Source organism: Neohortaea acidophila, assembly GCF_010093505.1.
Source record: "Neohortaea acidophila strain CBS 113389 unplaced genomic scaffold BDY17scaffold_6, whole genome shotgun sequence".
Lineage (NCBI taxonomy): Eukaryota > Fungi > Ascomycota > Dothideomycetes > Mycosphaerellales > Teratosphaeriaceae > Neohortaea > Neohortaea acidophila.
This window is the reverse complement of record NW_022985515.1, coordinates 337,719-363,850: the sequence shown is the minus strand read 5'-3', so window position 1 is coordinate 363,850 and position 26,132 is coordinate 337,719. Positions and strand designations below refer to the sequence as shown.

The 26,132-nt window shown below is 56.9% G+C and overlaps 12 protein-coding genes across 12 annotated transcripts; 6 read left to right on the top strand and 6 right to left on the bottom strand.

The window, feature by feature from the left end:
* Positions 1-65: 65 nt before the first annotated feature.
* BDY17DRAFT_324681 (uncharacterized protein) lies at positions 66-5,499 on the bottom strand (the record flags this gene model as incomplete). The annotated part of the gene is made up of 3 exons (XM_033737245.1): positions 66-2,410; positions 3,210-5,328; positions 5,383-5,499. The coding sequence occupies 3 exons, from the start codon at positions 5,497-5,499 to the stop codon at positions 66-68; spliced, it is 4,581 nt and encodes a 1,526-aa protein (XP_033588965.1).
* A 317-nt stretch (positions 5,500-5,816) lies between these two features.
* Positions 5,817-7,023, top strand: BDY17DRAFT_298426 (NADH-ubiquinone oxidoreductase 30.4 kDa subunit mitochondrial precursor). Its single transcript, XM_033733741.1, has 3 exons — positions 5,817-6,108; positions 6,168-6,246; positions 6,306-7,023. Exons 1-3 carry the CDS (start codon positions 5,895-5,897, stop codon positions 6,853-6,855), a joined length of 843 nt encoding a protein of 280 aa, XP_033588964.1. The 5' UTR covers positions 5,817-5,894; the 3' UTR covers positions 6,856-7,023.
* Positions 7,024-7,354: 331 nt separating this feature from the next.
* BDY17DRAFT_317099 (uncharacterized protein) lies at positions 7,355-8,353 on the top strand (the record flags this gene model as incomplete). Its single annotated transcript, XM_033736063.1, has 2 exons — positions 7,355-7,517; positions 7,605-8,353. The coding sequence occupies 2 exons, from the start codon at positions 7,355-7,357 to the stop codon at positions 8,351-8,353; spliced, it is 912 nt and encodes a 303-aa protein (XP_033588963.1).
* A 222-nt stretch (positions 8,354-8,575) lies between these two features.
* On the bottom strand, positions 8,576-9,673 carry BDY17DRAFT_317098 (uncharacterized protein; the record flags this gene model as incomplete). The annotated part of the gene is made up of 2 exons (XM_033736062.1): positions 8,576-8,762; positions 8,820-9,673. 2 exons carry the CDS (start codon positions 9,671-9,673, stop codon positions 8,576-8,578), a joined length of 1,041 nt encoding a protein of 346 aa, XP_033588962.1.
* Positions 9,674-10,475: 802 nt separating this feature from the next.
* Positions 10,476-12,580, top strand: BDY17DRAFT_298420 (putative lipase). The gene is made up of 3 exons (XM_033733740.1): positions 10,476-11,114; positions 11,165-11,320; positions 11,372-12,580. The coding sequence occupies exons 1-3, from the start codon at positions 10,595-10,597 to the stop codon at positions 12,433-12,435; spliced, it is 1,740 nt and encodes a 579-aa protein (XP_033588961.1). The 5' UTR covers positions 10,476-10,594; the 3' UTR covers positions 12,436-12,580.
* A 22-nt stretch (positions 12,581-12,602) lies between these two features.
* BDY17DRAFT_266732 (ubiE/COQ5 methyltransferase family-domain-containing protein) lies at positions 12,603-13,983 on the top strand. Its single transcript, XM_033731905.1, has 2 exons — positions 12,603-12,867; positions 12,927-13,983. Exons 1-2 carry the CDS (start codon positions 12,648-12,650, stop codon positions 13,700-13,702), a joined length of 996 nt encoding a protein of 331 aa, XP_033588960.1. The 5' UTR covers positions 12,603-12,647; the 3' UTR covers positions 13,703-13,983.
* A 91-nt stretch (positions 13,984-14,074) lies between these two features.
* Positions 14,075-15,052, top strand: BDY17DRAFT_251532 (putative oxidoreductase; the record flags this gene model as incomplete). The annotated part of the gene is made up of 4 exons (XM_033731181.1): positions 14,075-14,351; positions 14,403-14,651; positions 14,715-14,940; positions 14,998-15,052. 4 exons carry the CDS (start codon positions 14,075-14,077, stop codon positions 15,050-15,052), a joined length of 807 nt encoding a protein of 268 aa, XP_033588959.1.
* On the bottom strand, positions 14,998-16,080 carry BDY17DRAFT_159044 (uncharacterized protein). Its single transcript, XM_033729695.1, has 3 exons — positions 15,443-16,080; positions 15,330-15,386; positions 14,998-15,271 (listed from the first exon to the last, which is right to left on the bottom strand). The coding sequence occupies exons 1-3, from the start codon at positions 15,927-15,929 to the stop codon at positions 15,150-15,152; spliced, it is 666 nt and encodes a 221-aa protein (XP_033588958.1). The 5' UTR covers positions 15,930-16,080; the 3' UTR covers positions 14,998-15,149.
* On the bottom strand, positions 16,056-18,611 carry BDY17DRAFT_298415 (glycoside hydrolase superfamily). Its single transcript, XM_033733739.1, has one exon. It carries the CDS (start codon positions 18,480-18,482, stop codon positions 16,209-16,211), a length of 2,274 nt encoding a protein of 757 aa, XP_033588957.1. The 5' UTR covers positions 18,483-18,611; the 3' UTR covers positions 16,056-16,208.
* A 178-nt stretch (positions 18,612-18,789) lies between these two features.
* On the top strand, positions 18,790-21,045 carry BDY17DRAFT_324672 (P-loop containing nucleoside triphosphate hydrolase protein; the record flags this gene model as incomplete). The annotated part of the gene is made up of 1 exon (XM_033737244.1): positions 18,790-21,045. The coding sequence occupies one exon, from the start codon at positions 18,790-18,792 to the stop codon at positions 21,043-21,045; it is 2,256 nt and encodes a 751-aa protein (XP_033588956.1).
* BDY17DRAFT_298412 (thiamine diphosphate-binding protein) lies at positions 20,807-22,735 on the bottom strand. Its single transcript, XM_033733738.1, has 2 exons — positions 22,414-22,735; positions 20,807-22,355 (listed from the first exon to the last, which is right to left on the bottom strand). Exons 1-2 carry the CDS (start codon positions 22,551-22,553, stop codon positions 21,101-21,103), a joined length of 1,395 nt encoding a protein of 464 aa, XP_033588955.1. The 5' UTR covers positions 22,554-22,735; the 3' UTR covers positions 20,807-21,100.
* Positions 22,736-22,780: 45 nt separating this feature from the next.
* Positions 22,781-25,804, bottom strand: BDY17DRAFT_298410 (uncharacterized protein). Its single transcript, XM_033733737.1, has 5 exons — positions 25,281-25,804; positions 25,183-25,215; positions 25,046-25,125; positions 23,937-24,940; positions 22,781-23,886 (listed from the first exon to the last, which is right to left on the bottom strand). Exons 1-5 carry the CDS (start codon positions 25,588-25,590, stop codon positions 23,097-23,099), a joined length of 2,217 nt encoding a protein of 738 aa, XP_033588954.1. The 5' UTR covers positions 25,591-25,804; the 3' UTR covers positions 22,781-23,096.
* Between the last annotated feature and the right edge of the window lie 328 nt (positions 25,805-26,132).

Sequence of the window (26,132 nt, the reverse complement as noted above, 5' to 3'; positions counted from 1 at the left end):
ATGCCCGAGACCTTGCAGCAAGGCGTCTCGCCGAAAACCGAGAGTCAATCATCCACACCCACGCCTCACGCCAGGCCCAGCACCTTCCGATTCTTCTTCATCATCCGCCGCAAAGCCCCCTCGCTCTCCTCCATACTCCTCCTCGCCTCCGCCAACAGCCTTTCCGCATGCTCCACGCTCGGCACCGCCGCCGCGCCGCCCGCCTCCGGCGCACTCACCATCGGCGTCCCGCGCATACTCGCTTGATACCCGCGCACGCCGCCACTCGGCGTCGCCGTCCCCGGCGGCGGAGTCAACGGCGGCATCACGAACTCGTTCACAAACGACGCGGCCGTGTCGTCTGTGATTTGCGGCGATTGCTGCTGATTGGCGTTCGCCGCCGCGCCGAGGAGGTACGCGCTACTGCGGCCCGCGAGATTCTCGAAATGCCGCTTCAGCGCCTCGAGGTCGAGGGCGGGGAACTTCATCAGATCTTGCGGTTTGGTGGGGTGGAAGCGCAGCTCTTCCGGCTGAGAGTGGATTCTCTCTTCGAGCTCGAGGACCCGCGCTTCCAGCTCGGCGCTCAGGGCGCGCAGGTGCGAGCCTGCGGGCGTCACCATGCCGCGGCTCCAGGTGCGGTTTTCGGCGCCGCCGTAGTGGTAGGAGTGCAGGGCGCCGCTGAGCAGGGCGTGCACGTCGCTTTCCGGGAGGTTGAGGATGAAGTGCGTGGGGTCGTTGATGGGGTCGTGCAGGTCGCGGGCCGTGATGGGTTGGGTGGGTTTGGTGAAGTGCGGCGAGGTGGGGAGGCGGAAGAAGGAGTCGAGGGACGTTTGCACGCTGGGGTCGCTGGATTGCAGGTCGGCAAGGATTTGCGCGGCGCTGAGGGTCGGGGGTGTTGGTGGGGGTGCTGGGGAGGCTTCGCGGGAGGAGTGGTGTTGGGGTGGAGAGGGGTTGAGAGGTGTGATGTTCCTTGGGGGTGTTGCTGCGGGTGCAGGTGATTGAAGTCGGTGATCGGCAATGGCAGCAGCACTGTCTTCGCCAGCGGGTTTAGGCACAGGCGAGGCGGCGCGACTCACGGTCGGAGTGGAGTCCTGCGTCGCAGCAGCAGCCGCAGCAGAGGCCGCCGTTTTCGGCTTACTCTTGGGCTCCTTTTCCTTCTTGGTCTTCTTCTTGCGACTGATAATCGCTTCCTGCTCCGGCTCTTCAACGCTCGTCTTCTTGGCTTCCTCTGCTAGCCGCTCCTCCTCAATAGCCTTCGCGCGCTCCTGACGCTCCTTCTTCAACTGCGTTTTCGACTTCACGGGCGCCTTCGCAGGTGCTGCGGTTGGCGGTGGCGAGTTCGCACGCGATTGGGAAGTCGAAGGCATCGACAGATTATCGGGCAGAGAGACATGCTCACTAGAAGGCGTGCCGGGGAGCTGAATGGACGCAATACTCGGCTGACGTGAAGGCAACCTCGCCGTTGAAGGCGTGGCCTCTGCCGGCGGAGTCTCGGTCCTCGGAGTCTGAACGACCCTCAATGTCTTCGGTCCTGTCCGGATAGCGGGCGAGGAGACGCTGGCGTTCGGAGATTGTGATCTGGGCAGTGAGTCGACGGGAGTCTGGACAGCATTGCGCTGCGCTGCGCTCGCGGCATCTGCAGCAGCGGTGGCATCTGCCGGCTGCTTGCTCACTGCCGCGGCGATGTCGAGTTTGCCTGGTGGTGTTCGTTTCGTTCCCTTGGTAGAAGCAGGCTGCTGCGGCTGTTTGGTCGGCGTGGCCTGCGTGTCCACGGTCGAGACAGTGGCGACGCCTTTGGCAGAGGGCTGCATCGTTTTCGGTGCTGGAGCAGGGCCAACTGCAGATTTGGGTGTGGCAGGCTGGATTTGATCATTCGCTGCCTCTGCCGCCTTCTTTGCAACAGGAACAGCTGGAGATGCATCCCGCGAAACAACACCAGACTTTTGCGGCGTAGTTGTCGTATCCTCGCGCTTTCCGGCACCAGCAGCAGCGGCAACCTCACTCTCATGTTGCCCATCAACTTTCGAAGAAACATGTCGAGGCTCCCTGGTCGGCGTCCCCATCCTCTCCACATTTCCACCCTGCACCTTCGAAGGCGGCGTCCCAACAGCCTGTTGAGCCGGAGTAGACGGCCGAGACGGCCGAAGAGGCAGCGCAGGCATAATCTGCGACACAGCTCTCTTCACACCCGCTCGACTCGAGGGCCGACTAGACGGTCGAGAGCCGCTGCCTTCAGTCAGGGCTTCAAAATCCGGGAGGACGGCGGGCTTGCTGAGGCCTGGAGGTACGGTGGGCGTGGAGCGCCGCGATGCACTGCCGATGGTTCCCTCTAACCCTGGTGGCACGGCGGGTGTGGAGGGTCGGGATCCGGCTATGCTGATGCTCTGTTGGCGGCTTGGAGGGGCGCGAAGGGGCGGGAAGTCGGTGTCATCTGGAGAGGAGTAGTTAGCATATGATTTCCTTGTAGCATATGGCACGCGTGAAATGAAAGGGGATCCATCTCTTTCTGCATGGCGGCGAAGGCGACGGCAACACGGACGACAATGATGGCGCAAGGGCTGCGGCGCAACCAAACACAGACTACTACTCTATGTAGACACAACATGCACACGTTCGCTCGTCAACGGGTCACTAGCAGGGCAGCGATGTACGTATGAAAAACTCTTTGAAGCAAGAAGGAGAATTGACTATCTTTCCGTCAATCTATCAGCCACTAGGAAGATGCCGTGAGTTTGCATACGTACATCGCTGCTCCGCCTTTGACACTTGACGAGAAACGTGTGTTTGTGTGTGTGAGATGAGAATGGTGAGAAGGATGCTCGCCGCACCAAGGTCGTGTGTGTGGTCGAGAATGGCGAGAAGCGAGCATCCCCATCCGGCTGTGCAAGCGAAGTCCGGTTTGGACACTCGTTGAGCCAGGATGTTTCATTCTGACTTGCGCCCCCAACACCTTGCAAGAAAAACCAGAAAAATGGTCATAGCCGCATGTACAAGCACCCCAAAAGCAAGAAAAGCAAAAAATGAGGTCGAAAGAGTCGCCGTGCCGCCGTATGGTCGCCGCAACTACCATCGATTCCCGTAGCTGCCGCTGCCGCCGCCATGCATGACAGAATAGAGCCCGCCAGCCGCATTGTTGGGTCCAGCACCGAATCCGCTACCGGGTCCTTGGCCATATCTCCCATGCATCATGCTCGAGTCAGGGGTGGAAGAGGTGAGGTCGGCTAACCCACCGCCAGAGGACGATGTGTGGTTGTGTCGGTGCTTCTTCCCCTTCTTCTTGCGCTGCTTGGAATCCTCTCCGCTGAAGGAGGAAAGAGAGGCATATGAAGGCGGGCCAGTAGTGAAAGGCGTGCTGCCCGGTGCTGGACTGGTGAATGCGGCTGTGCTCCCACCCTGATTGTGGTAGTGGGAGGAGGATGAATTGCTGTAAGTATTAGAGAAAGTGCTGAACTCACGCTTGGATGCGTCGGTAGCCCCGGCTGGAGCACCAGCCTCACGTCCACGAAGTAAGCTGCGCATGCGTTCCTCGTTGGCGTTGAGTCCCGCGTTGGCACCGTATTGGATACCTCCAGTCGCAAAGCCATGGCCTTGCCCGAAGGTCATGCCGCCAGAGACAGGTGGCGTCCCCGTCATTTTGATGCCGGGAGGAGGGCCTTGAACGTTGTTGGTGTAGAATTGACTGCCATGCGTCTGCTGTTGACCTCCATATTGATTACCAGTGGCTGGGGGCATGATGGAGGCTTGCTGGTTCATAACCTTGGCGCTCGCCATGGGCTTGACGTTGGTGGAGGCGGAGACGTCATTCGCGAAGGAGTACCTAGAAGCATTGCGCGAATGACCCGGGGGGTTGCCGGATTGTTGGAAAGCGTTCGGCTGCGCGGCGCTGTTCGCAAATGGTTCCGCGCCCTCAATAGACTTCATGCTGTTCAGCAACGTCTGCTGGTGTTGTTGTTGAGGCGTCAGACCACGCTCACCAATGCTTGGGCTTGTTCCGCCAAACGGAAATCGTTGTCCAGAATCGTCTTGGGCCGGAGGTGAAATCGCGTTCCGTGGCTGGTTCATGCCTACTCGTTCTTCCGGCTCGCCACCCAGCTGCAGACTGCCACTGCGCTCAAGACCGTTATCAGCGTCGATCGGCGGCCGTTGATCCGGTGTCTGATTCTGTAGCTGCAATTGGCGCTCATTTTCTTGTCGTCGTCGTACTCTTCTTTGGCCGGGACCAACATTCAGATCGAACAACGGCGGATAATCTTTGATGATCGCGTGAGAGGTTGGAACAACACCATCCCAATGGAAAGAGAACCCCAAGTCCTCCGGGTGGAATGTCCTGTAGTATGCCAGCCAAGAAGACTCCTGGCGCTGGGGTCGCACAGGCAGCGAAGCTGGCGTTTGGCCCGTGGTGGAATCGGACGAGACTGGTGCTTGTGCGGGAATGGACGATTCTTGCGCTGCGGCCTGCTCTTGCTGGGTGTGTAATGGTGCTGGATCGGCAGGCGTGTCCATATCTGCTGTACTGCTGGTAGCTCTACTCTCCGATCGGGGCGGTGGTTGACCGTGTGGTATCCTCGAAGCCCAGCTAGCCGACGATGGAAGAGCTGGGCGATCAGCAGAAGGACTACTCGGCTGGTCCTCGCTCGGTTCACGGGCCATGGGTTGAGCTGCAGATGCGACCGGTTGTTGTGACTGAGGAGGCGGTCGACCAACACCCCCGTTCTGTGACCCTCCAGCGTTCAATGCAGATAGATCGGCTCGCGAGTAACTTTCGTTGGCTTCGCCGGGCTCGTGCAGGAACATGCAATTCCGATTCCCACAAGTCTCCCCACGCAAGTACGCAGAGCAATATTTGGTGGTACCAAACTGCGCGCGCAGGGTTCGTTCGTGGTTCTTCGAGCCATTAACCGCGAGAATGCACTTCTCCGCATCCTCCGTCCGCTCGAATGTAACATATACACCGACGGAATTAGGATGAGCGGGGTCTTTGGCTTTGCTGACGACGATTTTGATGATCCGACCGTATTGTCCGAAGTACTCCGGGCCGCGCAGGGTCTGCAATAACTGATCTTCGTGTATGGCAGGCTGAAGTCCGGTCACATAAACCAGATTCTTTTGCACTACTCGGAGACCAGCTAAGTGCTTCCGACTGAGATTGTCGGCCTCTGCCCGCTGCTTCTCTTTCTGCATGGCGACTTGTGTCTTCTTCTGCTTCTGCGCCTGTCGAGCTTTGTAGGCGGTCATCTCCTCCGCTGTCGGTCTGGTAATGACGACGTCTGCGTCGTTGTAGGGTCTTCGACATGCTGGACAGAGGCCGTTCATGTTATTCTTGACGTTGTTGTAGCAGAATTGGCATATCTGAGTGAGGTGTGAGTGTTGCTGCAAGTCACGAAAAGGCTGATCACGACATACCTGGTAGCCGCACTGGCATGGTCGGAAGCCTTTGTCGGTGAGATCGAGCTCCTCCACGCAGAGCGGGCACACCTCCTCTTCATCATCATCGATGAACTGATCCTGCTGCCTCGACATGATGGATATGTCGAAGGAGCGCGCGAAGGAGGCGTGGATGGGGAGAGAAGCGCACCACGAGCGACCAGCTCCGACGGTGAAGCCAGATTGGTGGATATGTGATGTGGACGAAGGGAAATGGAATGGGGAGATGAGAAGACGTGCCCGGGGGAGGGATGCACGTTGTCGAGGCGATGAGGTGGATGGAAGGAGTTTGGAGAAGGAGTCTGGCGCTTTCGCATGCAAGAGAGGCCGGGCGGGCGCCAAGCCGGCAACTCCCGCAGTGGCGCCGGGGAGGTGCTGCAGCGCAATGAGGTACGGCCTGTACCTGAGCTCATCCATGACAAGCACAGGTCCTTGCAAAGACATCGGCCGACTCCTTTGCGCCGAAAGATCACAGTGAGCAGCCTTCGACCATGACTGCCCAGCGTATGGTCGTGCGGCCCCTCCGCTCAGCCGCGAGGGCCGTGAGCCAGGCACAGCGGTCGAGGGGAACCACTTCGCGAGCATTTGCGACGACGATATGCAGCCGGAAAGAGGTGGCCGTGGACACATCCGCCATCCCGAATATGCGACACGCGCAGAGAGAGACGATCGGCAAACTGGAAGCGCCCATTGTCAATCCGAATGGTGGGTAGTGAGAGGATGATGCACAGCCGACGAGGCCAATGGCTGACCCCTCGGTACAGACAGACATCAAGAGAAGGCCGAAAGCCTACACCAATACGGGCAGTATCTGCTGTCTTGCCTACCCAAATACATCCAGCAGTACGGCGATTATGTGGTTTCCCTGTGACAGAAGATCCCTCGCTGACGCGCCTTTCCAGATTCTCCGTCTGGAAGGATGAACTCACCATCTACATTCCCCCGGCCGGTGTCCTTCCCACCATCAGCTTCCTCAAATACCACACTGCTGCCGAGTTCACCCAAGTGAGCGACATCACCGCCGTCGACTACCCTACTCGTGACGCCCGCTTCGAAGTGGTATACAACCTCCTCTCCGTCCGCCACAATGCCCGTATCCGGGTGAAGACGTATGCCGACGAAGCCACGCCGGTCCCCTCGATCTGTGACCTCTACGATGGCGCCAACTGGTACGAGCGAGAGGTATACGACTTGTTCGGCGTCTTCTTCACCGGCCACCCCGATTTGAGACGAATCATGACGGATTATGGGTTCGATGGACATCCGTTGAGAAAAGACTTTCCCCTCACCGGCTACACGGAGATTAGATATGATGAGGAAAAGAAGCGGATAGTTGTCGAGCCTCTGGAGCTGACGCAGGCCTTCCGGAACTTTGAGGGTGGCAGCGCAGCTTGGGAGCAAGTTGGACCAGGTCAGGACCGAAAGCCGGAGACTGTAAGTTTTCTTCGATAGCCCCTCGGATGCCATTTCCCAGAGGAAGATGTTTGCTGACACCATCCGTAGTTCAAATTGCCTACGCCTAAGCCTGAGCCGCCGAAGGAGGAGGAAAAGAAGAAGTAGAGCATGCAGCGTAGAGATATATCTGTACATATCTTGCTCCAGTCAGTTCATCGCAACCATGCCCACTGTTTCCTACGTCCTCTTCAGTCGTCCGCGTCCAATGCTACCCAAACCATCATTCAGTGTCACCTTGGATCATCAGCATGACTTCGGCTCGGCGGAGTTGCCCCAGGAAAGGCAGGTCCCACAAGCCAAACTCCGTACCTGCAGCTTGCGCTTTTCAATCCTCACAGACACAAAGCGGTAAGCCGAAACGAGCAAACTCCGCGGCATCCATTGAGATACATATACCAGATCACGTCAACAAAAGCTGCTGGCCGCACCTATCCACCACCTCTCACGGATTATCGCTACACTCATTGCTCAAAGACGCGGCAGACATCTACCCAACATGTCGACCGATCGAGAAGCCCTCAGCTCCCGCGTGCTCCCTTTCATGATCCTCTCAGATGGCTCGGAAGCGTCATTGACAGGCCCTCCACCTCCACTGCCACACTATCTCAATGCCGAGGGCCGGGCGATGGCGAGGTTCGCCGTGGAAGGCAATGTAGTGAGTAAGTTTACGTGACCGATTAGGTACACTTATATTACGCCATTGTCTTTCACACAGCGAAACAAATATCGCTGACGACACCACACAGTCACCGGCGGAGCGGGATCCCTCGGCCTCTCAGCAGCCCGAGCACTACTCGAACACGGCGCCGCCGGCTGCGCTCTCTGGGACCTAGAAGTCACGCTTCGCAGCGCACAAGCCCAACTCCTCGACCTCGCCAAAGACTTCCCCAAAGCGCGCGTGTTCGGCGTATCCGTAGACGTCACCGACGCCGCGAGCGTCACCGAAGGCGTCACCGCCGTCGTCCAAACGCTAGGCAGTCTCGACCATCTCTTCTGCTTCGCGGGGATCGTCGGCTGCTTCCACGCGATGGAAATGACGGACGCCATCTGGCGCAAAACGCTCGAGGTCAACACCACCGGCTCCTTCCTGTGCGCCCAAGCGGCCGCGAGGCAGATGGCGGCGCAGAAAGCGGGCGGCAGCAGCGTCACGCTCGTGGCGTCGATTTCGGCCCACCGGGTGAATTTCCCGCAGGCGCAGGCGGCGTACAATGTTAGCAAGGCGGCGAATGTGGCGCTCAAGTCGAGTTTGGCGGCGGAGTGGGCGGTGCATGGCATTCGGGTCAACTCCATTAGTCCCGGGTACATGGACACTATTTTGAATGCGGGTGAGGGGAATATCAAGACTGCGAGAGAGAGCTGGGCGGAGAGGAATCCGATGGGCAGGATGGGGGCATTGGGGGAGCTGGATGGGGTGTGTGTTTTGCTCGCGAGTCGGGCGGGGTCGTATATCAATGGGGCGGATATGGTTGTTGATGGTGGTGCATGCTGCTTCTAGATCGGACAAGAGTGCCAACAGATCGTGAGCATAGCGTCTTTGCATTTGCATTAGATGGCAGCTGATATGTACAGGAGTCATCGACCAGGCTGGGCCACTCCACTGCTACGGTGAACCCTGGCATAGGTTCTGTACATGGTTCTCTCGCCTGAAACGCCGTGCAAAGCTTGAATAGAGCATGCATTGAGCTGTCCGTCAAAACACCAAGCTCATATAGCATGCTCAATAATCTTGCATCGGACACCCCTTGTCTACACTCTCCATTCGCGTCTTTTCTGTGACAATTTCTCGTGTCATCTTCATGAGCTGCTCGCCAAGCTGGTCGTCTTGAGCCAGGGCGCTTCCGGGCTCTGGGTCTGCCGGTGGACAGATGTACTCGCCGGACTTTGTCGTTGCAGAAATCGCGTACCTGAGAGATCAAGGGTCAGTATCGAGTTGAGCTCATCGCAATGGTGAAAACACGTACAACGTGGGAAGAGCGCCTTGGAACTGATCCTTTTTAAATGGTGCCATAACGTCTTTCATGAGATGCCCAGCGATAGGATACGGCTCCAGGATGTCCCTTGTACTCATCGTCGTCTCGACCACGCCCGGGTGTGTAGCGTTGATCAGGATGTTGGGATGCGCGGTGTGTAGATGTCGGGTCAGGTACCTGCTGTACAATATAACCGCCAGCTTTGAGCGGCCATACAGCGCCAGGGGTCCGAGGTCTTGATTCAGCTCCTCCAAGTCGCGGAAGTGTGTGTCCTTTGGCGCCTGCTCGTGGGCGTTGGAAGCTTGATTCGATATGCGAACAGTGCTATGTTCGGCGGTCTTCTTTAGCAGAGGCAACAAGTGTGATGTGAGCACGACGTGTCCAATGTGATTCACCCCCATATGTCTTTCAACTCCATTGTCCAATTGCTCAAATGTCATGATACCCCGTCCAGCATTGCACACCAAAACATCCAGCCGATCCGTTTCTTTTTGTACTTCTTGCGCAACTTCTGTCGCCCTTTTCCAATCGCCGACATCGCATTGTTTCCAGACGACTCTATCCGCGACATTCTCTCCCAAGTCTTCTTTGATTGCTTGCACCGCGTCTTTGATGGGCTGCTGGCTTAGGCTGAGGATGAAGACTTTGGCGATGTTCTTGCTAAGGAGTGTGTGGACGACGGCATAGCCAATGCCTTCGCTTCCGCCAGTGACAAGTGCTACTTTGTTAGATTGATCAGGCACATCGTCCAAAGAGAACTTTGCATCGTTCGGGGCGAGATCATGGGCGACACCGCCGAGATTTTGCGAGAGGGTGGTTTGCGCGGCTCGGACAATGCCGGACATTGTGGACGATTTATGACGGATTTGAACGCAGCGTGAGAGATTGGTTCGGGGGAAGAAGCGAACACAGATCATTTACAGAGGGAATGAAAACAACGACACAACTCCTTCACATCATGTTTTGGGGGTTTGTATGGGCGTCATGTTGCCCGGGAACTTTTCTGCAGTCATGTGAGCGTCATCAAGCCTATCATTGATGTCAGGATTTTGCGATTGATGAAGGTTACCTTGCTAGTTGGTAGATATGTCGAGGATCCATGTGAGAATCAATGACGGCCGCTGTTCTCCCAGATCTACTCCATTATCATACTCAATGTGCGTGGTGGAGACGCGTAGGGGACCTGCCAAACACGAGGCCATGTGGGATAAGGCTTGCGAAGCCGAGGTCCGTGTTGCCTCGCAGTATCGGCACGTGATGGCCTCTTGCGGGGGTTCGACAAGGTTCATGTTGAAGCGAAGTGGAGCACGATATGAATGGGAAACCACGTCCCTCGACTGCCCACAGTCGAAGACGGCTGCACTTGGGGCTCGATCAGGTGTACACGTTCGACTCGCGGCGTCGAGCTTCATCTCCCAACTCGTGACTGCTGTCCGTACCCCGGCGACTTCGTTGTAGAAGCCATAACGACCGCCTTGGGCATCGCGAACCGTCATCCCTCCGTCGGTGCTGTTATGATCAGATTTCTTGAAGGAATTCTATAGAATCCAACTCTTTTGGTTTTAATCACCGCAAGGCTGGTGCAGTTCCTCGGGAAAAGCGGAGAAGCGGAGGCGCTCCTGCATCCCATCCCAACTACGTCAGTGGAGAGTCGCAACGAATGGCGTCAAGTGTGCGACCGCACGGTACGGCGGAAGGTGAGTAATAAAAGACAATGGGAGTCTCTCATAATACCGATCCAACCTGGACAACATAACAACCCCAAAATGCGCCATTCAACCATCGCCAACGCCGTCGGCATCCTCCTCGCTTCCAACCGTTTCCTCACACGCGCCCAAAGCCCCACAGTCCACAACTCCAACCTCAATGTAACCTACACCGGCGTCCTCTACGAAGGCATCGAAACATTCTACGCAATCCCTTACGGCCAAGACACCAGTCCGCCCAACCGCTTCAAAAACCCCATCGCCTACGTCCCGCAAGCCGGCTCCAGTTTCGAAGCGACGTCCAAAGGCCCGGCGTGTCCGCAGCAGCATGGCGCCCCCTTTACGCCGCTGTATCTGTCCAACGTCACGTTGACTTCCGAGGACTGTCTGCATTTGAATGTGTATCGCTCGGCCGGCACGGCGGCGAATGCGTCTCTGCCGGTTATGATTTACGTGCATGGTGGGAGCTTTATTGTTGGGTCGAAGGATGAGCTGGTGATTCAGCCGGGGGGGTTGATCAAGCAGTCTGTCAAGATGGAGCAGCCGGTGGTGGTTGTGAATATTAATTATCGTCTTGGAGGTGCGTACGGCGGCGCCTTGTTGTGTGTCTTATGCTGATTATCTGCGCAGTCTTCGGTTTCGCACAGTCCAAAGCTCTGTCGGCGGAAGGCAACACCAACATGGGTCTGAGAGACCAGCGCATGGCCATCGAGTGGGTGAGAGACAACATTGCTGCTTTCGGAGGTGACCCATCAAGCATCGAGATCCTGGGACAGTCGTCTGGAGGTGGGCTGACACATCCCAATATGGGAGCTATTCAATACTGATTCGAAGCAGGTCTTGCCATGGGAATGCAAATGCTCGCATACGGCGGGAGCCAGGGCTTCTCATTTCAACGTGTATCGGCCGAGAGTCAGATTATGGAAGGTGGCATCACGGGCAACTTTACCCTCCACGCCATGGAGCGCATCGTGCAGCCGGTCGGATGTAATACCTCCGATCTGCAATCGGCAGCGACTCTATCCTGTCTCCGGAACTTGAGCACGAATGCGCTTCTCGGCGCCCAGATTGCAACGAATCTCAGCACACCCGCCGCAAACGTCGGCGACGAGTGGCTCCCTTTCGTTGATGGCGATTTCCTGCCCGCCGCGCCTTCCGAGCTCATCGCCGAAGGTCGCTTCGCCAATGTAACCACCATGGTAGGCTGGTGCGAGAACGACGGAACATTCTTCGTAGGCACACCCACGACCGAGCAGGACACGTACGACTTCTTCAAAGCATACCTACCCGGCATGACAACGGCAAACGTTGAAGAACTCCTATCGCTGTACCCCTCCAGCGACTTCTCCGCCAATCCCTCCGCCAACCTCTCCGCCCAACTCTACCGCGCCGGCCGCATCCTGCGCGACATCCTCTTCACCTGCCAACCCATCAATTTCGGCAACGCACTACAACGCGCCGGCCAAGACGTCTACTACTGGACGCAGAACGAAACGATGCTGGAAGAAGTGCTCGTCTCCCTCGGCACACCGGGCTACGGCGTGATCCACACATCCAACTTTGCCTTCGAGTTCCACAACCTGTCGCATTACAACGTCGACGACTTCCTGTACCATCCGAACGGCACGGACTTTGCGCTTGCGAATCGCCAGTCGCATTCGTGGGCGGCGTTTGCGAATCATGGAGCGCCGTCGTTGGCTGGCCAGGGGACGTTGGATGGTTGGAAGCCCGCGTATAGCACGTCGGGAGAGATTGATATTTATATTATTGGGGGGCCGAATGAAGGGTTGTCTGCTTGGAATGGATCCGGTGCGACGAATGAGGCACTCGTGGCGCAGAAGTTGCCGGAGCGGTGTGGATTTCTGAATCGGCCTGACATTATTGTGCAGCTGGGGTATTAGTATTGAGCAGGAGGAGGGACACTCACTTTGTTCGAAGATATCCTAAGTTAGCATTGATGTTTCGTCCTCAGGCAGCAAGCAAATGCACGGCTCGGGTGGCGTTCCGAAGTGGCGCAAACCCAATTGTTGAGATCATGCATTTGGGAATTTCGTCTTCGCTGAGTAGACCAGCACATCTACATTCTCATCAAAGCGCAAGCTCCAGCTCGATCATGTCTACCTTTGCACCACAGGCGGCCAAGCGCCTGCGCTTGAGCTTGCCAGCCACGACCCGGCAATGGACGTGCAGAGCATGTGCTCAGCAGCGCGCCGCCTTTTCATCGACTTCAAGATCATCGGAGCAGCAGACGACCGATCGCAAGAGCACTCGCGATGAGGGCACCACACACTTTGGCTTCTCGACCGTTGCGGAATCAGCCAAAGCTTCAAGAGGTGAGACTGGAGATATGGCATCCATACAGTTGCGAAAGCAAGGCTGACACCAAAATCAGTGGGCGCTGTCTTCTCCTCCGTCGCCTCCAGCTACGATACCATGAACGACCTCATGTCCTTGGGCATCCATCGACTGTGGAAAGATCACTTTGTCCGATCCCTCAACCCCGGCATACGACCGGCATTCGCCCCCAGCGGAGAGCCCCGCGGCCAAAAGATATTGGATGTAGCAGGAGGGACGGGCGACATCGCATTGCGCCATCTCGACCACGCCACCAACATTAATCGCGACTCCCACACCTCCGTCATCATCTCCGACATCAACCCAGACATGCTCGCCGAGGGGCAGAAGCGGTTCAAGCAGTCGCCCTACAATCGCGACGGCCGCGTCTCGTTCCTCGAAGCGAACGCAGAAGACATCCACACGATCGAAAGCAACAGCATAGACCTCTACACCGTCGCGTTTGGCATCCGCAACTTCACCCACAAGGACAAAGCACTGCGCGAAGCTTTCCGTGTCCTCAAGCCAGGCGGCGTCTTTGCGTGTCTGGAGTTCACGCCGAACCTCTCGAACCCGGTGTTGAATGCGATTTACAAACGCTGGAGTTTTGCTGCCATTCCGCTCATTGGACAGATTGTTGCGGCGGATCGCGATAGTTATCAGTACTTGGTCGAGAGTATTGAGCGCTTCCCTACGCAGAGGGAGTTTATGGGGATGATTAAGGAGGCTGGGTTTTTGATCCCGGGGGAGCGAGGAGATGGTCAGGAGCACGTTGGATGGGAGGATTTGAGCGCTGGGATTGCGGCCATCCATAAAGGTGTGAAGCCGGCGTGAATGACTGCATGGTGAAAGGCTCGAATAACTGGGCCTTATGCAATTACGAGAGGGGATGAGTTGGGATCACTGCTGGTCGACGACTTCAACAATGCGGCAGAGAATCGTCCGCATCGAAGGAAGGGCCAACGCAACCGGCCGGCATTATTTTCCATGACCGCGGGTATCCTTGATGCAGGGGTGGATACACAAGGTACTCCACTGTAACGTGGAACATGCGGGGTCGACTTGGCCAAAGGTGTTCACGAACCCCGCGAAGCCAACAGATAAAACGGCAGACAACTGCACTTCACTTCACTCTTACCAATTGCAGTCAAACACCTTCTGCCCTGCCCCTCCATTTCTCCATTCCAGCTTCAAGACATTCCAATCATGGCAGACACCCGCCTCAAAGGCCGCATCGCAATCATCACCGGCGGCTCGTCCGGCCTGGGCGCCGCAACAGCCATCCGCTTCGCAGAAGTCGGCGCCCGAGTCGTCGTCGCCGACCTCAAGTCCGCAGGCGTCGAGAAGAAGATCCAAGACAAGCATGGCGCGGATAGTGCCACTTTCGTCAAGTGCGACGTCACGCAGGAATCGGATATCGAGGCCTTGGTCAAGGAGGCGGCGAGGTGGGGTGGCCGGGTGGATATCGCTTGCAACTATGCTGGTATCTTGTCTCACTCGATGCCTCGTGATTGTTACTGATGGATATCCTCAGGTATCGCCGTCGAGACGGGCCAGGGCATGAATAAGCGCGCCCATGAAGTCAGCTCCAACGATTACGACCGCTTGTATGCCGTCAACGAGCGAGGCGTCTGGTTGAGCTGCAAGTATCAATTGGCGCAGATGCTTTCGCAGGAGCCGCGGGAGCCGAATGGCCGGGGTGAGAGGACGAAAGGGTGGATCCTCAACGCTGCTAGCATGCTTGGACTCGTTGCGTATCCTTATGTGAGCTGCTACGTTCCGGGTGAGTCGATCTATAATCTTGTTGAAGGCAAGAACACCCAACTGATAGTGCTTTGCGATACAGCCAAGCATGCCGTCGTAGGCATGACGAAGCAGATGGCCATCGACTACGCCCAGGACCGCATTCATGTGAACTGCCTGTGTCCTGGCTTTATCGAGAGTCCTATGATTGCTGCTCTTACCGCCGACCCGGCGACGCGAGATGCCCTTGCTGCTCAGCATCCGTGGAACGCATTGGGGAGGCCGGAGGATATCGCCGATGCGGCTGTGTTCTTGTGCAGTGATGAGGCGTGCGTACCCACCATTTCCATGCCACACATGAAGCCCATGCTAACGATTTCACACAGGGCGTTCGTGACAGGCCACAGCATGATCATCGACGGAGGTTATACGTGTCAATGAGTCAACATTCTTGTAACGACTTACTCGCACACCAAAACGCCTAGCCTTTCCCAAAATCACACACGCTCTTGCAGCACGATTATCTCTTCCCTCACATTCACGCAGAATCATCCACAATCGCCGACTCGGAACTCTTCGATCCCTTCCGGAATAGCTTGCCCACGATCGACCCATTCCTCGAGCTCCGTCTCGACCACATGCTGTCCCGACGTCCTTCTTCTGATCGAATTAGTCTCGTTCAGCACACGATTTGCTTCTCGAAGCAAGCGCAATGTACCGTCTTTCCCTTTCCTCCCGTCCTCTTCAATCCTAGCCTGGATCTGCGCGGCAGAGCCTGTAGTATCCGACGTCAGTGATGGTTGCTCACCGGGTTCCAGAGATCCGACGAACGAATGTTTCCCGCGCCCCCGATGCCGAAACTGCGCTTCCGCGCTACATCTTCCTGTGGTGTGATCGTGTTGCACGCTTGAGGCATCGTGCTCCGTTCGAAGAGCGTGTTGTCGCTAGATCGTCGACGGTTGACGAGAGTGTCTTCACTAGGTCTGCAATTCCCGTTGGCAGGCGAGGAAGCAGAGTGTTCTATATGCAGTGCTTGAGGTTGCAAAGAAGCCTCGCCGAACATGAGTGGAGCTGCAAGTGACAGTATATGAGTAGTGCAAAGAGGGCAATCTGGCACTGATAACGGGCTCAATATGGAGCGCGAAAAAGCAGACAACAGGAACACAGCGAGTAAATGTACCCCATCCTTGGCGAAGCATGCGATATTTAAACGCTCCACGACTGGCTGCAACCCCAGGCCTGATTGCGCGCGCGGGTTGCACGGGTCGAAGGTTGCAGGGCTGCGTGGCGGGCGAGTGATAAGCCTAACCCCGGACATTGGCTCGAAAGCTTCGCCTGCCTTCCCCAGGAAGCTTGTTTGCCGACGAGGCTTGTTGCACGTGCTAGCCGTGCGGGAGATAAGGGCGATGCGACGACGAGATTGGCTGGATTGTTGCTTGCTTGGGGTTTGGGGGTTCGTGGGGTTGCGTGTGTATCTAAGGTTCCTTCTTTTCCCTGTGGAGGGTGACGTATAGGCGACGTTCTGCCACTGTATCAGTCCTCATCGATCCCGGCTTCACTCCAATTTGGCCTGGACCGACTGTCTATGAGCAACTCCTCAGTAAGTCTCGGGTAGAACATCGCTCCCATACGCAGGAATGCTCATATTGCAATTCCAACTCCGCTCATACGCCAACTTAGGCAGAATCCCCGCCGCCAACCCATCCTTATAACTCCACTGCGCCGCGCTCTCCGTCTCCCAAGTCCAGTAGAACCAGCCCCATCCCAACTCAAAAGAGTCCATCTGCGATTCGGCAAACATCAGCAACCACTGCTTGTACGCCGCCGAGTACGTGGACGGGTCCGCATTCGCCTGCGCACAAGAGCAGGGCGGATTGTTGTGCGTGGGACAACTGGGCGTCAGCACGACTCCAGAGCTGGAACCCCCGGGCGTGTTCGGCTCGTTGAGCGTCCCCTGCCATCGTGACCCGACGCCGACGTCGTTGAGGTACTGCGTGCAATCTGTGTCTGCTTGCGACCACTCGCCGAACATCGTGGGGCCGAAGCCGCTGGCTTTGTTGACGGATTGTGTCGTCTGCTGGGCCCAGCCGCGGCAGCTGAAGATGAGTTTGTCCTCGTGCGTCATTCCCAGTAGACTCGTGTCGAAGATGAGGTATTGATGGGCGTCGAGGACGAGTCCTTCGATTCCTGGGAGTAGGCCGTGCCAATTTTGGAGACCGAGGAAGCCGTCGCCGATAATTATCAGATTGTCGTAGCCGCTGGCTCGAATAGCGGCGCTTGCGTTCGCGGACCAATTGAGTACTTTTTGATGCGGGAGGGCGTCCATTCGGGGCTCGTTGACCAGGCCGTACATCGTGATGATATTCTGGTATCGGGGCTGGGAGAAGAAGGTGGAGAGTTGCTTGTGCACATCGATCGTTCGCTGGGCATTGAGGTCTCCGTCCGTTCCATTAAGCCAGCCGATCAGCCCTTGGTGGCCGGAATGATTCCAACCGTTTTGTGAGCCGGGTGCACCGTGTAAGTCTAGGTTGATACGCAGACCGTACTTGCGTGCCCACTCGATACCACGCAGCAGATATCTCCATGAGATCATGGGAACGTATGGATCGCCTTCGTAAGTCGTCACGGCCCAGTAAGAGAAGGGGATGCGGACATGGTCGAAGCCGGCGGCTTGGATTTCTGCAAAGGTCGATTCTTGGACCCAGGCGGAGTAGTGCTTCTCGATCGTCTCGCGGGCCTTGGTCGGTCCTAGCGTTTTGGAGAGAGTCCACTCGTCGACGACACCGGCACTGCTGTCGAAGCTGGAAAAAAGAGAAGGCGTAATGAATGGCTCGATGCTCAGCCAGCCTCCAAGATTGACTCCTCGGTATGGAAGCGTGCCATAATTCCACTTCTCGCTCAGCGGTGGCACGTTATCATTCGCTCGCGTGTTATCGTTCCAGCTGCTATTCAGTCCCATCACATAAAGTCCCCCAACAGTGGCGTTCGTGAAAGTCAGGTTGAAGTCCGTGGTATCATACCAGTCGAAGGGATCGAGATACCCGCCTTGAGCCCATTTAGGTATACTGGAAGGCGATACGCCGTGGATGTTGGTGTTTGTGGGATCGGTAGACTTTTTGTGCTTCTTCGACACCACCACCGCGGCTGGCACAGCGACGATAAGCACGAGTAAGAGGACGATGAGACCAATGCGTATCATCCAGACGCTTCTCCGTCTCTTGGCCTCCTCATCGTGATGTCGTGCTGTGTGGCCGTGTCTATTGCGCTGATTGTGGAGATACAGCACCTTTTCGTTATCGTAGGCGGAGTTTCGTTCAAGCATAGGCTGGCCGCTAGAGCGCCTATAATCTCGAGGTTGGAAGTCATGATTGTGGTCATATGGTCGGAAATCCTCCGATGTCTTAGCAGTTCGATAATCTCCGAATCGATTCTCAGCTGGCGGTTGTGAGATGTGGTTCCGCCCAGAATCATATCGCCGATCGGAAGGCCGTCGCTGTTGCCTGTATATTCTTCGTTGATCTTCTTCACCCAATTCCGCCTGCGTTCTGTCTTCTCCCTGATCCTGCCCAGGTCGTTGACTGATCCCATCGTACTCCTCCCAACCAAGCTTGCGGTTGATACGGTCGAGCTTAGCTAGTTGGTCAGAAGAAAGTTGTGTGCTGTTCGAATTACTGTATCGCGTTGCTTCCCGAGATTCTCGCCTGGCCGCTCGTTGCGCCCGCGTCTTCGATGGACTCGGTGGAAGTGGTCCGCGTTCATCTCGCTCTCGAGTCCGTAGCGCTGCTTCTCCATAACTGTCGATACGCTGATGCGTTCGTCTCCGGCGTTGACGACGAACAGGCGAATCAGGGTAGCGGTCGGATTTTGGCATCCTTCAACTCGGTAGCATTCCTCGTTAAGCGCATCTTTCACAATCTCGCCGGCTGTCACAAGTGGAAGAAATGCTCCGGTGATGGTTGCGGTTGGCGGGGTAACCACATGGAGCGAGCGAAAACGGCTCGACGCCACCCGAAAGCTTGGCATCGAGCTTAAAAAGATATGCGGGAAGAAAAAGTGTAGACGAAGAGCTGTGCCCGTTAGTTTTGTTAAACGGATCTTCATCTTGGCTTTCCGACGAAATGGCTACGTCGGACTCCACTGGTGGAGGGAAGCGCCGGTTGCCGCCAAAGGTGGCAGCCATGAAGGCGCGGAAACGGCTCAAAGTGAGCGAAGAAGAGGGAAAGGCGCCTCAGACAGCAGCTGGGAAGCCTGGAAAGCAACAGAAAAGCCGGGTCCACCTGGAGCATCTCCCCTGGAAGACGGTCTCGATGCCGGACCATCTCGAGGATTACGAAGGCTTCTTTGGGCTAGAGGAAATTGAGGATGTGGAGGTTGTGAAGGAGGATGGCAAAATTTCCTTCATGTCGACTTCCGATGCTGGGAAACACTCCAATCAAGCAAATGGTGTCGCAGACGAGGAACCTGACGGAGACGAATGGTCTGGCTTTGGTGATGACGATGGCGATGGCGAAGCCCCTTCTCAGGCGCCCCCACAGCCGAAGAAGTCGCAAAAGTCGCAAAAGCGACAGCCTGATCCCGCGAACGAGTCGCTGTCGTATCGTGGAGCATTTGAAAGCCTATCCAGCGAGACTCCGGACGACAACCAAAAAGGAGAATCAGACATGACTGCATGGCAGTCGCTCAACCTTGTGCCCGACACCCTCACCGCACTGTCCAAGCTGAACTTCACCCAACCCACTCCCATCCAACGGGACGCGATTCCTGAGATCCTAGCTGGGCATGATGTCATCGGCAAAGCTTCCACCGGCTCAGGCAAGACGCTTGCATTCGGCATTCCGATTCTTGAGCGGTTCTTGGAACTTCGCAACTCGGCTGGGCAGCGCAAGGAGAAGACCCCGCTGGCGCTCATCCTCTCGCCGACCCGTGAATTGGCACACCAGCTAGATAAGCATCTCACGGCTTTGTGCAATGGAGGTGCCTTTGAAGGCCCATCAATAGCGACTATTACTGGAGGCCTGTCCCTTCAGAAGCAGCAGCGCTTGCTCAAGGGCGCCGATATTATCATCGGAACGCCGGGCAGGTTGTGGGAAATTGCCTCGGTCGGACAGGGAATCATTGAATCGCTCAAGAAGATCGAGTTTCTAGTCATTGATGAAGCAGATCGACTGCTGAGCCAAGGAAACTTCAAGGAGCTTGAGGAGATCTTGAATGCGTTAGATCGCCAGGACGAGGACGAGGACGAAGCGAAAATGTATGACACCAACAAGTCACCTCGACAAACCCTCATCTTCTCTGCGACCTTCGACAAGGGACTGCAACGGAAGCTTGCCACCAAGTCGACCAAAGGCGATGCCCAGAATCTACTCAGCAACCAGGAATCAATGGAATACCTCCTCTCCCGGCTCAACTTCCGAGAAGAAACGCCGAAATTCATCGACGTCAACCCCATCAACCCCCTCGTGACCGGCCTGAAAGAATCCCTGGTGGAATGCCCCGCAGGCACGGACAAAGACATCTACCTCTACACCCTGCTCCTCCTCCTCTCCCACTCCAAAACTAGCGGCGCCAAAACACTCGTCTTTGCAAACTCCATCAGCGCCGTCAAGCGCCTGACCCCTTTCCTCCAAAACCTCAACCTCCCCGCCCTAGCCCTGCACTCCGGCATGGCGCAAAAAGCCCGCCTGCGCTCCGTCGAGCGCTTCACCACCACCAGCGGCAATCAACCCTCTTGCTCCATCCTCGTTGCCACCGACGTCGCCGCTCGCGGTCTCGACATCCCCAATGTCCAGACAGTCCTGCACTACCACCTCCCCCGCGCAGCAGACACGTACGTGCACCGCTCCGGCCGCACAGCACGCGCAGGCCAGCAAGGCTCGAGTATCCTCATCTGCGCCCCGGAAGAAGTAGCCGGAGTGCGCAGACTAATAGCCAAAGTCCACACCAGCCATTCCGCAACGAACAGCAGCGCAAAGACGAAAAATTTCATCCGCACCCTCGACTTGAACCGCAAAATCGTGTCGCGTCTGCGTCCGCGCGCCGCGCTCGCGAAGCAGTTGGCCGACACGCAGATTGCGAAGGAGAAGTCAAATAAAGAGGATGAGTTTATGCGCGCTGCGGCGAAGGAGTTGGGCGTGGATTACGATTCCGAATCGTTTGCGGCGGAAGAGGGGAAGGGGAAGCGGGGGCGTGGGGCTGGGAGGAAGAAGAAGGAGCGCGAGGCGAGCGGGTTGAGTAAGGCGGAGGTTGCTTCTTTGCGGGCAGAGTTGAACGGGTTGTTGAAGCAGAGGGTGAATGTGGGGGTTAGTGAGAAGTATCTTACTGGTGGGGGCGTGGATGTTGATGCGTTGTTAAGGCAGCGGGAGGAGCATGGGACGAGTGAGGGGAGGGAGTTTTTGGGGTCGGTGCAGGGGTTGGATTTGGAGGAGTTGTTGTGAGGTAGAAATGCGTGGTCTTTGTTCACGGAAGAAGGAATCTAAACGCCGGCTATCATCATCGCTGCGCCTCTACAGTGCTCTTCAAAGCGTCCAGTCCGCCTTCGTAGATATCCAAATCGTACTCCTCGGGATACTTCTCCACCATCTCCTTCACCATGACCAACTGCTCCTTCTGCTCCTCCGTCACCTCCGCGTACACATCCTCCAACATGTTCGCAAGCGGCGGCCACTTCTCCTTCTCCGCCTTCCGGTAAGCGTCAAGCACCTGCTTGCGCGCATCCGACCGCAGCTGCTTCTCCTTCTCCTCGTCCCAAATCCCCTTGTTCTCCATGTACTTGCGCAGGCGCGTGATGGGGTTGTCGCGCCGCTTCCAGTCCTCGACCTCCACCTTCGCGCGGTACGCAAAGGAGTCGTCGGACGTGCTGTGGTGCGAGACGCGGTAGGACATGGCTTCGATGAGGACCGGGCGGCCGCCGTCCGATAAGGCGAGGGCGCGCGCGGCTTTGGTCACTTCGCGCACGGCGAGGATGTCGTTGCCGTCGACGCGGATGGTGTCGACGCCGTACCCGACGCCGCGGGAGGCGATGCCGTCGCCCTTGTACTGCTCGAGGGTGGAGGTGGAGATGGCATAGCCGTTGTTGCGGCAAATGAAGACGACGGGGCAGCTGCGGGTGGCGGCGATGTTGAGGGCGGCGTGGAAGTCGCCTTCGCTGGCTGCGCCCTCGCCGAAGTAGCATGCTACCACGCGGTGCTCGTCCTTGTTCGGGTTGCGGGCGTTTTCGATTTTGCGGGCATACGCGGCGCCGCTGGCTTGCGGGAGCTGCGTGGCCAGACAGCTGGAAATCGTGTGAACGTGGTGCTTCTTCGAGCCGTAATGCACCGGCATGCTCCTGCCACGACCCGTATCGTCCTTGGTAGAGAAGCACTGAGCAATAAAGTCGTCAAGCGTAGTCCCACGCTGGAAGAACACGCCATGCTCTCGGTACTGCAGAAAGAGCGGATCGTCGTTGCGCAGCGCACTGCTGCTCCCCACGCCAATGCCCTCCTCGCCCTGGCTGACCATGTAGAAGCTGACCTTGCCCTGGCGCTGCGCGTCGAACATGATGAGGTCGAGGATGCTGACCGTCACCATGGTCTTGTAGTAGCCGAGCAGCTCGTCGTCGGTGACGTCGGGCTCGCCGCGCGCCTTGTCAATCACCTGGCCTTCCTGGTCGAGGTAGCGGTAGGTGGGCATGGCATCGGCCTCGGTGGCTCGTTGGAAGTTGAGGTCGGTGGTGAAGGAGGAGTTAACGGCGCCGGGGAAGTTGACGCTGGGGATTGTCGTTAGCAGTGCTCTTGACGAGCTGGAAGAGGGATGTGTGCACTCACCGGTCGGAGCCTTGTCGCTGCGACACGGAGCTCCATCGCTGCTGGCATTGGAAGCACACTCTCGATCTCGCGGCGGAGAGTCGCAGCGGCGGCGTGGCCAATGCGCCTCGCAAGGCCTGCACGACTCTTCTCGATGCCATTGTGTGTGAATCTGTGGCAGCCGCAGCCTATTCCATCCTCTGAGACTGAGAATGCAGAAAAGATTCCTGCGGAGGTGTCGTGAAATGTCGGCCGTCTCGTGTTTCGCTTATTCTCGGTTCACTCCAGCCCCACACGCCAGGCGGCTCTGCGGCTTACATAATCCTAAACCTCTCAAGCTGGGGAACAGAGTCCTGCATGGTAGGAAGAGAACGATCCGAGAAGTGCACCATGATAACAAGAACATCCCTTCTCATGGTCAAGAAGATGGAGAGTAAAAATGGACAGGGTAATCTAGCAATACATCGAAACTCCGATCGGCCATAATCATCCCTTCATCCCATCCAAAACCCCCTCCTCTCGAGTACTATACACATCCACGAAACCAGAAAGCAACCGCATACTCCCCCACCAACCTAATTGCACATGTCTCCAAAGTAATTGCCCATCCAAAGAGCAAGCCAGACTCCTCGCTAGCTTGACGACGTGTTCCCCAGCCCCCAAACTCCGTAAAGCAAAACAGCACTCACCATCGACCCAATCAATCAGTTATCCCCGGGCTCCGACGGCGGCTCATCCTTCTCAATCGCATCGTCCACCTTCTCTCTCGCCTCGTACCCCAGCTCCATCTCCGTCCGCACGTCCGCCCGCTCCTTCAAATCCCGCTCCAACATCTCCATCAACTTGCGAATCATCCACTTCGCCTCCGAGCCATGCGCCAGACTCATCAGCGGCGACTCCTGCCCCAGCCAACTCCACATTTGCCTCGCATTCTCCCGCACCGGCTCTGCGACCTCCATTCCCTCCGGCAGCGGCCGGCCGACGTGCCGGTGGCCCTCCTCCGTCGTCTCGTCCTCGCCAATCAGCTTCAGCAGCCAAGTCCACTCCTTGTAGGTGTACTTTTTCGGCGGGTCATCGTCGAGCGAGTCGACGATTTTCTGCATTGCTTTGATCGCAATGTACGGCCGGTACTTGTGCTCGAGCGTGTCGATTTGCCAGGAGGAGAAGGGCTGGGCGTCGAAGTCGGGCGGGAGGACGCACGCGTTCTCCACGTCGCCGACATCGTGGATCCCGTGGTCGGCGGCCCTGTCGTCTTCGTCTTTGTTCTTGTTGGGGTTTTTGATGAGGTCGCGGATTTTGTCGCGCGCGCGGTTATGCGGTTGGTAGAGGGCGACGAAGATGTCGTAGAGTGCGGTGGCGTGCTCGCCGACCCAGGTGGTGTACCAGTTTACTACGGAGGAGACGGCGTCGCCCACGGAGCCTATCAGCACGGTGAGCGTCGGGAGGGAGATGAGAGCCCAGAAGACAAAGGCGGGTTTGGCGGAGTTGGTTTGTCTGGATGTGGGTGTTAGCCAATGTATCTGAGCAGTCCGGACAATACTCACGGAGCGAAATCGCCATATCCAATCGTCAGCTGGGCAACGAATGTAAAGTATATCGAGTCGAAGTAAGTCCACTGCTCTCCGCCCACGCTCAGAATCTCGGCCTGCCAGAACACCACGCCGCCGATGAACCACAGGATCAAAAAGGCCGTCATGGCGAAGCCCAGGGAGATCAGGCGGTTCTGCACGTGCGCTTGTCGCTGGATGGCCCGCATGAGGTTGAACTCTTTCCGGCGGCGAGCCAGCTCGTAGTCGGCATTGATGTCGTGAGTCCGTGTGCCGAGCAGAGTGTGCACCTTGAAGATGCCCTTGGCCGGCTCTCCGTTCTGGAGTACTTTAGTTCTTGCCTTCTCTACCAAGCGCGTAGATACTTTGACCGACGCGCTCTCCAGTATCACCGTCCGGATGTTGGCGATAATCACACCGACAAAGATGATGCCTCCGGTAGCAAAGGGAAAGAAGAGACTTCTTCCTAGATGGGTGGAGGGCGCGTAGTCTCCGAAACCGATGGTGAAGACGGTGACAACGACCCAGTAGGTGGAGTCGAGGTAATCCCAGCCCTCAATGTCGCTATACACCGCACCGGCCGCTAGCACATAAGTGAGGAACAGCATGGTCTGCAGCATAAGCGAGCGCTGGGACAGGCTGAGTTTGAACTCCTCGCTGTAATGGCCAAACCAGATGCCCCAGGCGGTCATGCTGAGCATGATGGCCAGCACGACGTAGATGCCGCCAGAGAAGCAGGCATAGTAGAAGGCTTGTGAGTAGACTTCTTGCTTGCTAATGTCCAGCGGCAGGACGTGGGAGGCGACGGCGACGAGGACGACGTCGACGAAGCCGGAGACAAAGAAGCCGATGATGGTGATGGGGCCGGAGATGTTGTATCGAATGCGGCTGGTCATTTGGCCGAGGAGGAATAGGTTGGCGACCAGGGCGATTGCTAGCGATACCACATTCACGGCGTTCACCCAAGGCGGATCTTTGATGTAGCGTCCGCCGGCCTCGAGCTGGTATTGGTTAGGATGAAACTGCAGCGTTGAACAGATGATAGAGAACGTACTACCCATGTGAGTCAGGATGGCATTTGCGGAGATGAACGATTGGCACTCACCGGATTCAGGATTGACCACTATCCTCCAATCCGTCGCAATGGCGCACACATTGAACATGGACGCAATGGGGCCAAAAGTACCTTTGTGAATGGTCAGCATCTCCGCACAACTCAGCTGACGTGCTCTTCACCACCTACCAGCAATGAGAGGAAAGAGCGTCGCCACAACCCCTGCGAATAGCGAGTATAAGCCATATGCCTTCAATACTTCTTCGTTCCTCCCGTAGCCAACATACACATATGAATAGGCGCATTGTAGTCCATAATAATATCCTCCTCGCTCATCTGCGCCACATCCGCCGCCGTCTTGGTGAGTTCGAGATCGAGATTGCTCGTGTGCCCATTACTCCGACTCCCCTTTGCGCCATTCTTCTTGTATTGGCCTCGCGGTTTGAAGGACCGCTTCTTCTTGGGCAGCGCATTGCCTTGCGCATCGTGCGGTTGCTCCGAGGCCGAGGTGCGCCTCTTTTTCTTGCCGATGGCCGCGCCGAGGAAGGGCAGTTCGAGGTATCGCGCGCCGCCACCACTGCCTCCTCCACCGGCCATGGTGCTCGTAGTTTCTATTCGGAGTGGGGACGATGTCGTCGACGGGTTGATCGGATCACATCCTCGACTCAGGCGGTGGAAATACTGCGTCAGAGCAGTGCAGGGCGGGGTGAGGGGAGGGGGTATAGTAAAGATGCATCACATCACCCGAAACAAAGAAACGTCTACGAGGTGTTGCGGTTATGGCGGAAGATGGAATGAACCGGCGCCACACCCACCCGAACACCCACCCACCCACCCATGCCATCCTTCCAAAACTTTTTGCTGGTACAGAGCTGTTCTGCGGAGAACACGAAGCTTGGTTAGCGTTTACGCGGCCTCGCCAAAGCGGCACGAGAACCAGAAAACGAGTGTGAGGGGGGCCGCTAATCTCGGACATTTGACAGGTCGTCCGATTGATGAATGTAGAGTATTTCGCGTCGACTAGAAAGGCGGGAATAGGCGAGCGAGGAGAACGTCTCGCCCTACTTTCATGACTGTATGCAGCAGTCTTTGGTCGCGACTGCCTTGCGGATCTTGGCCCGAGTAGGAAGTCATGGTTT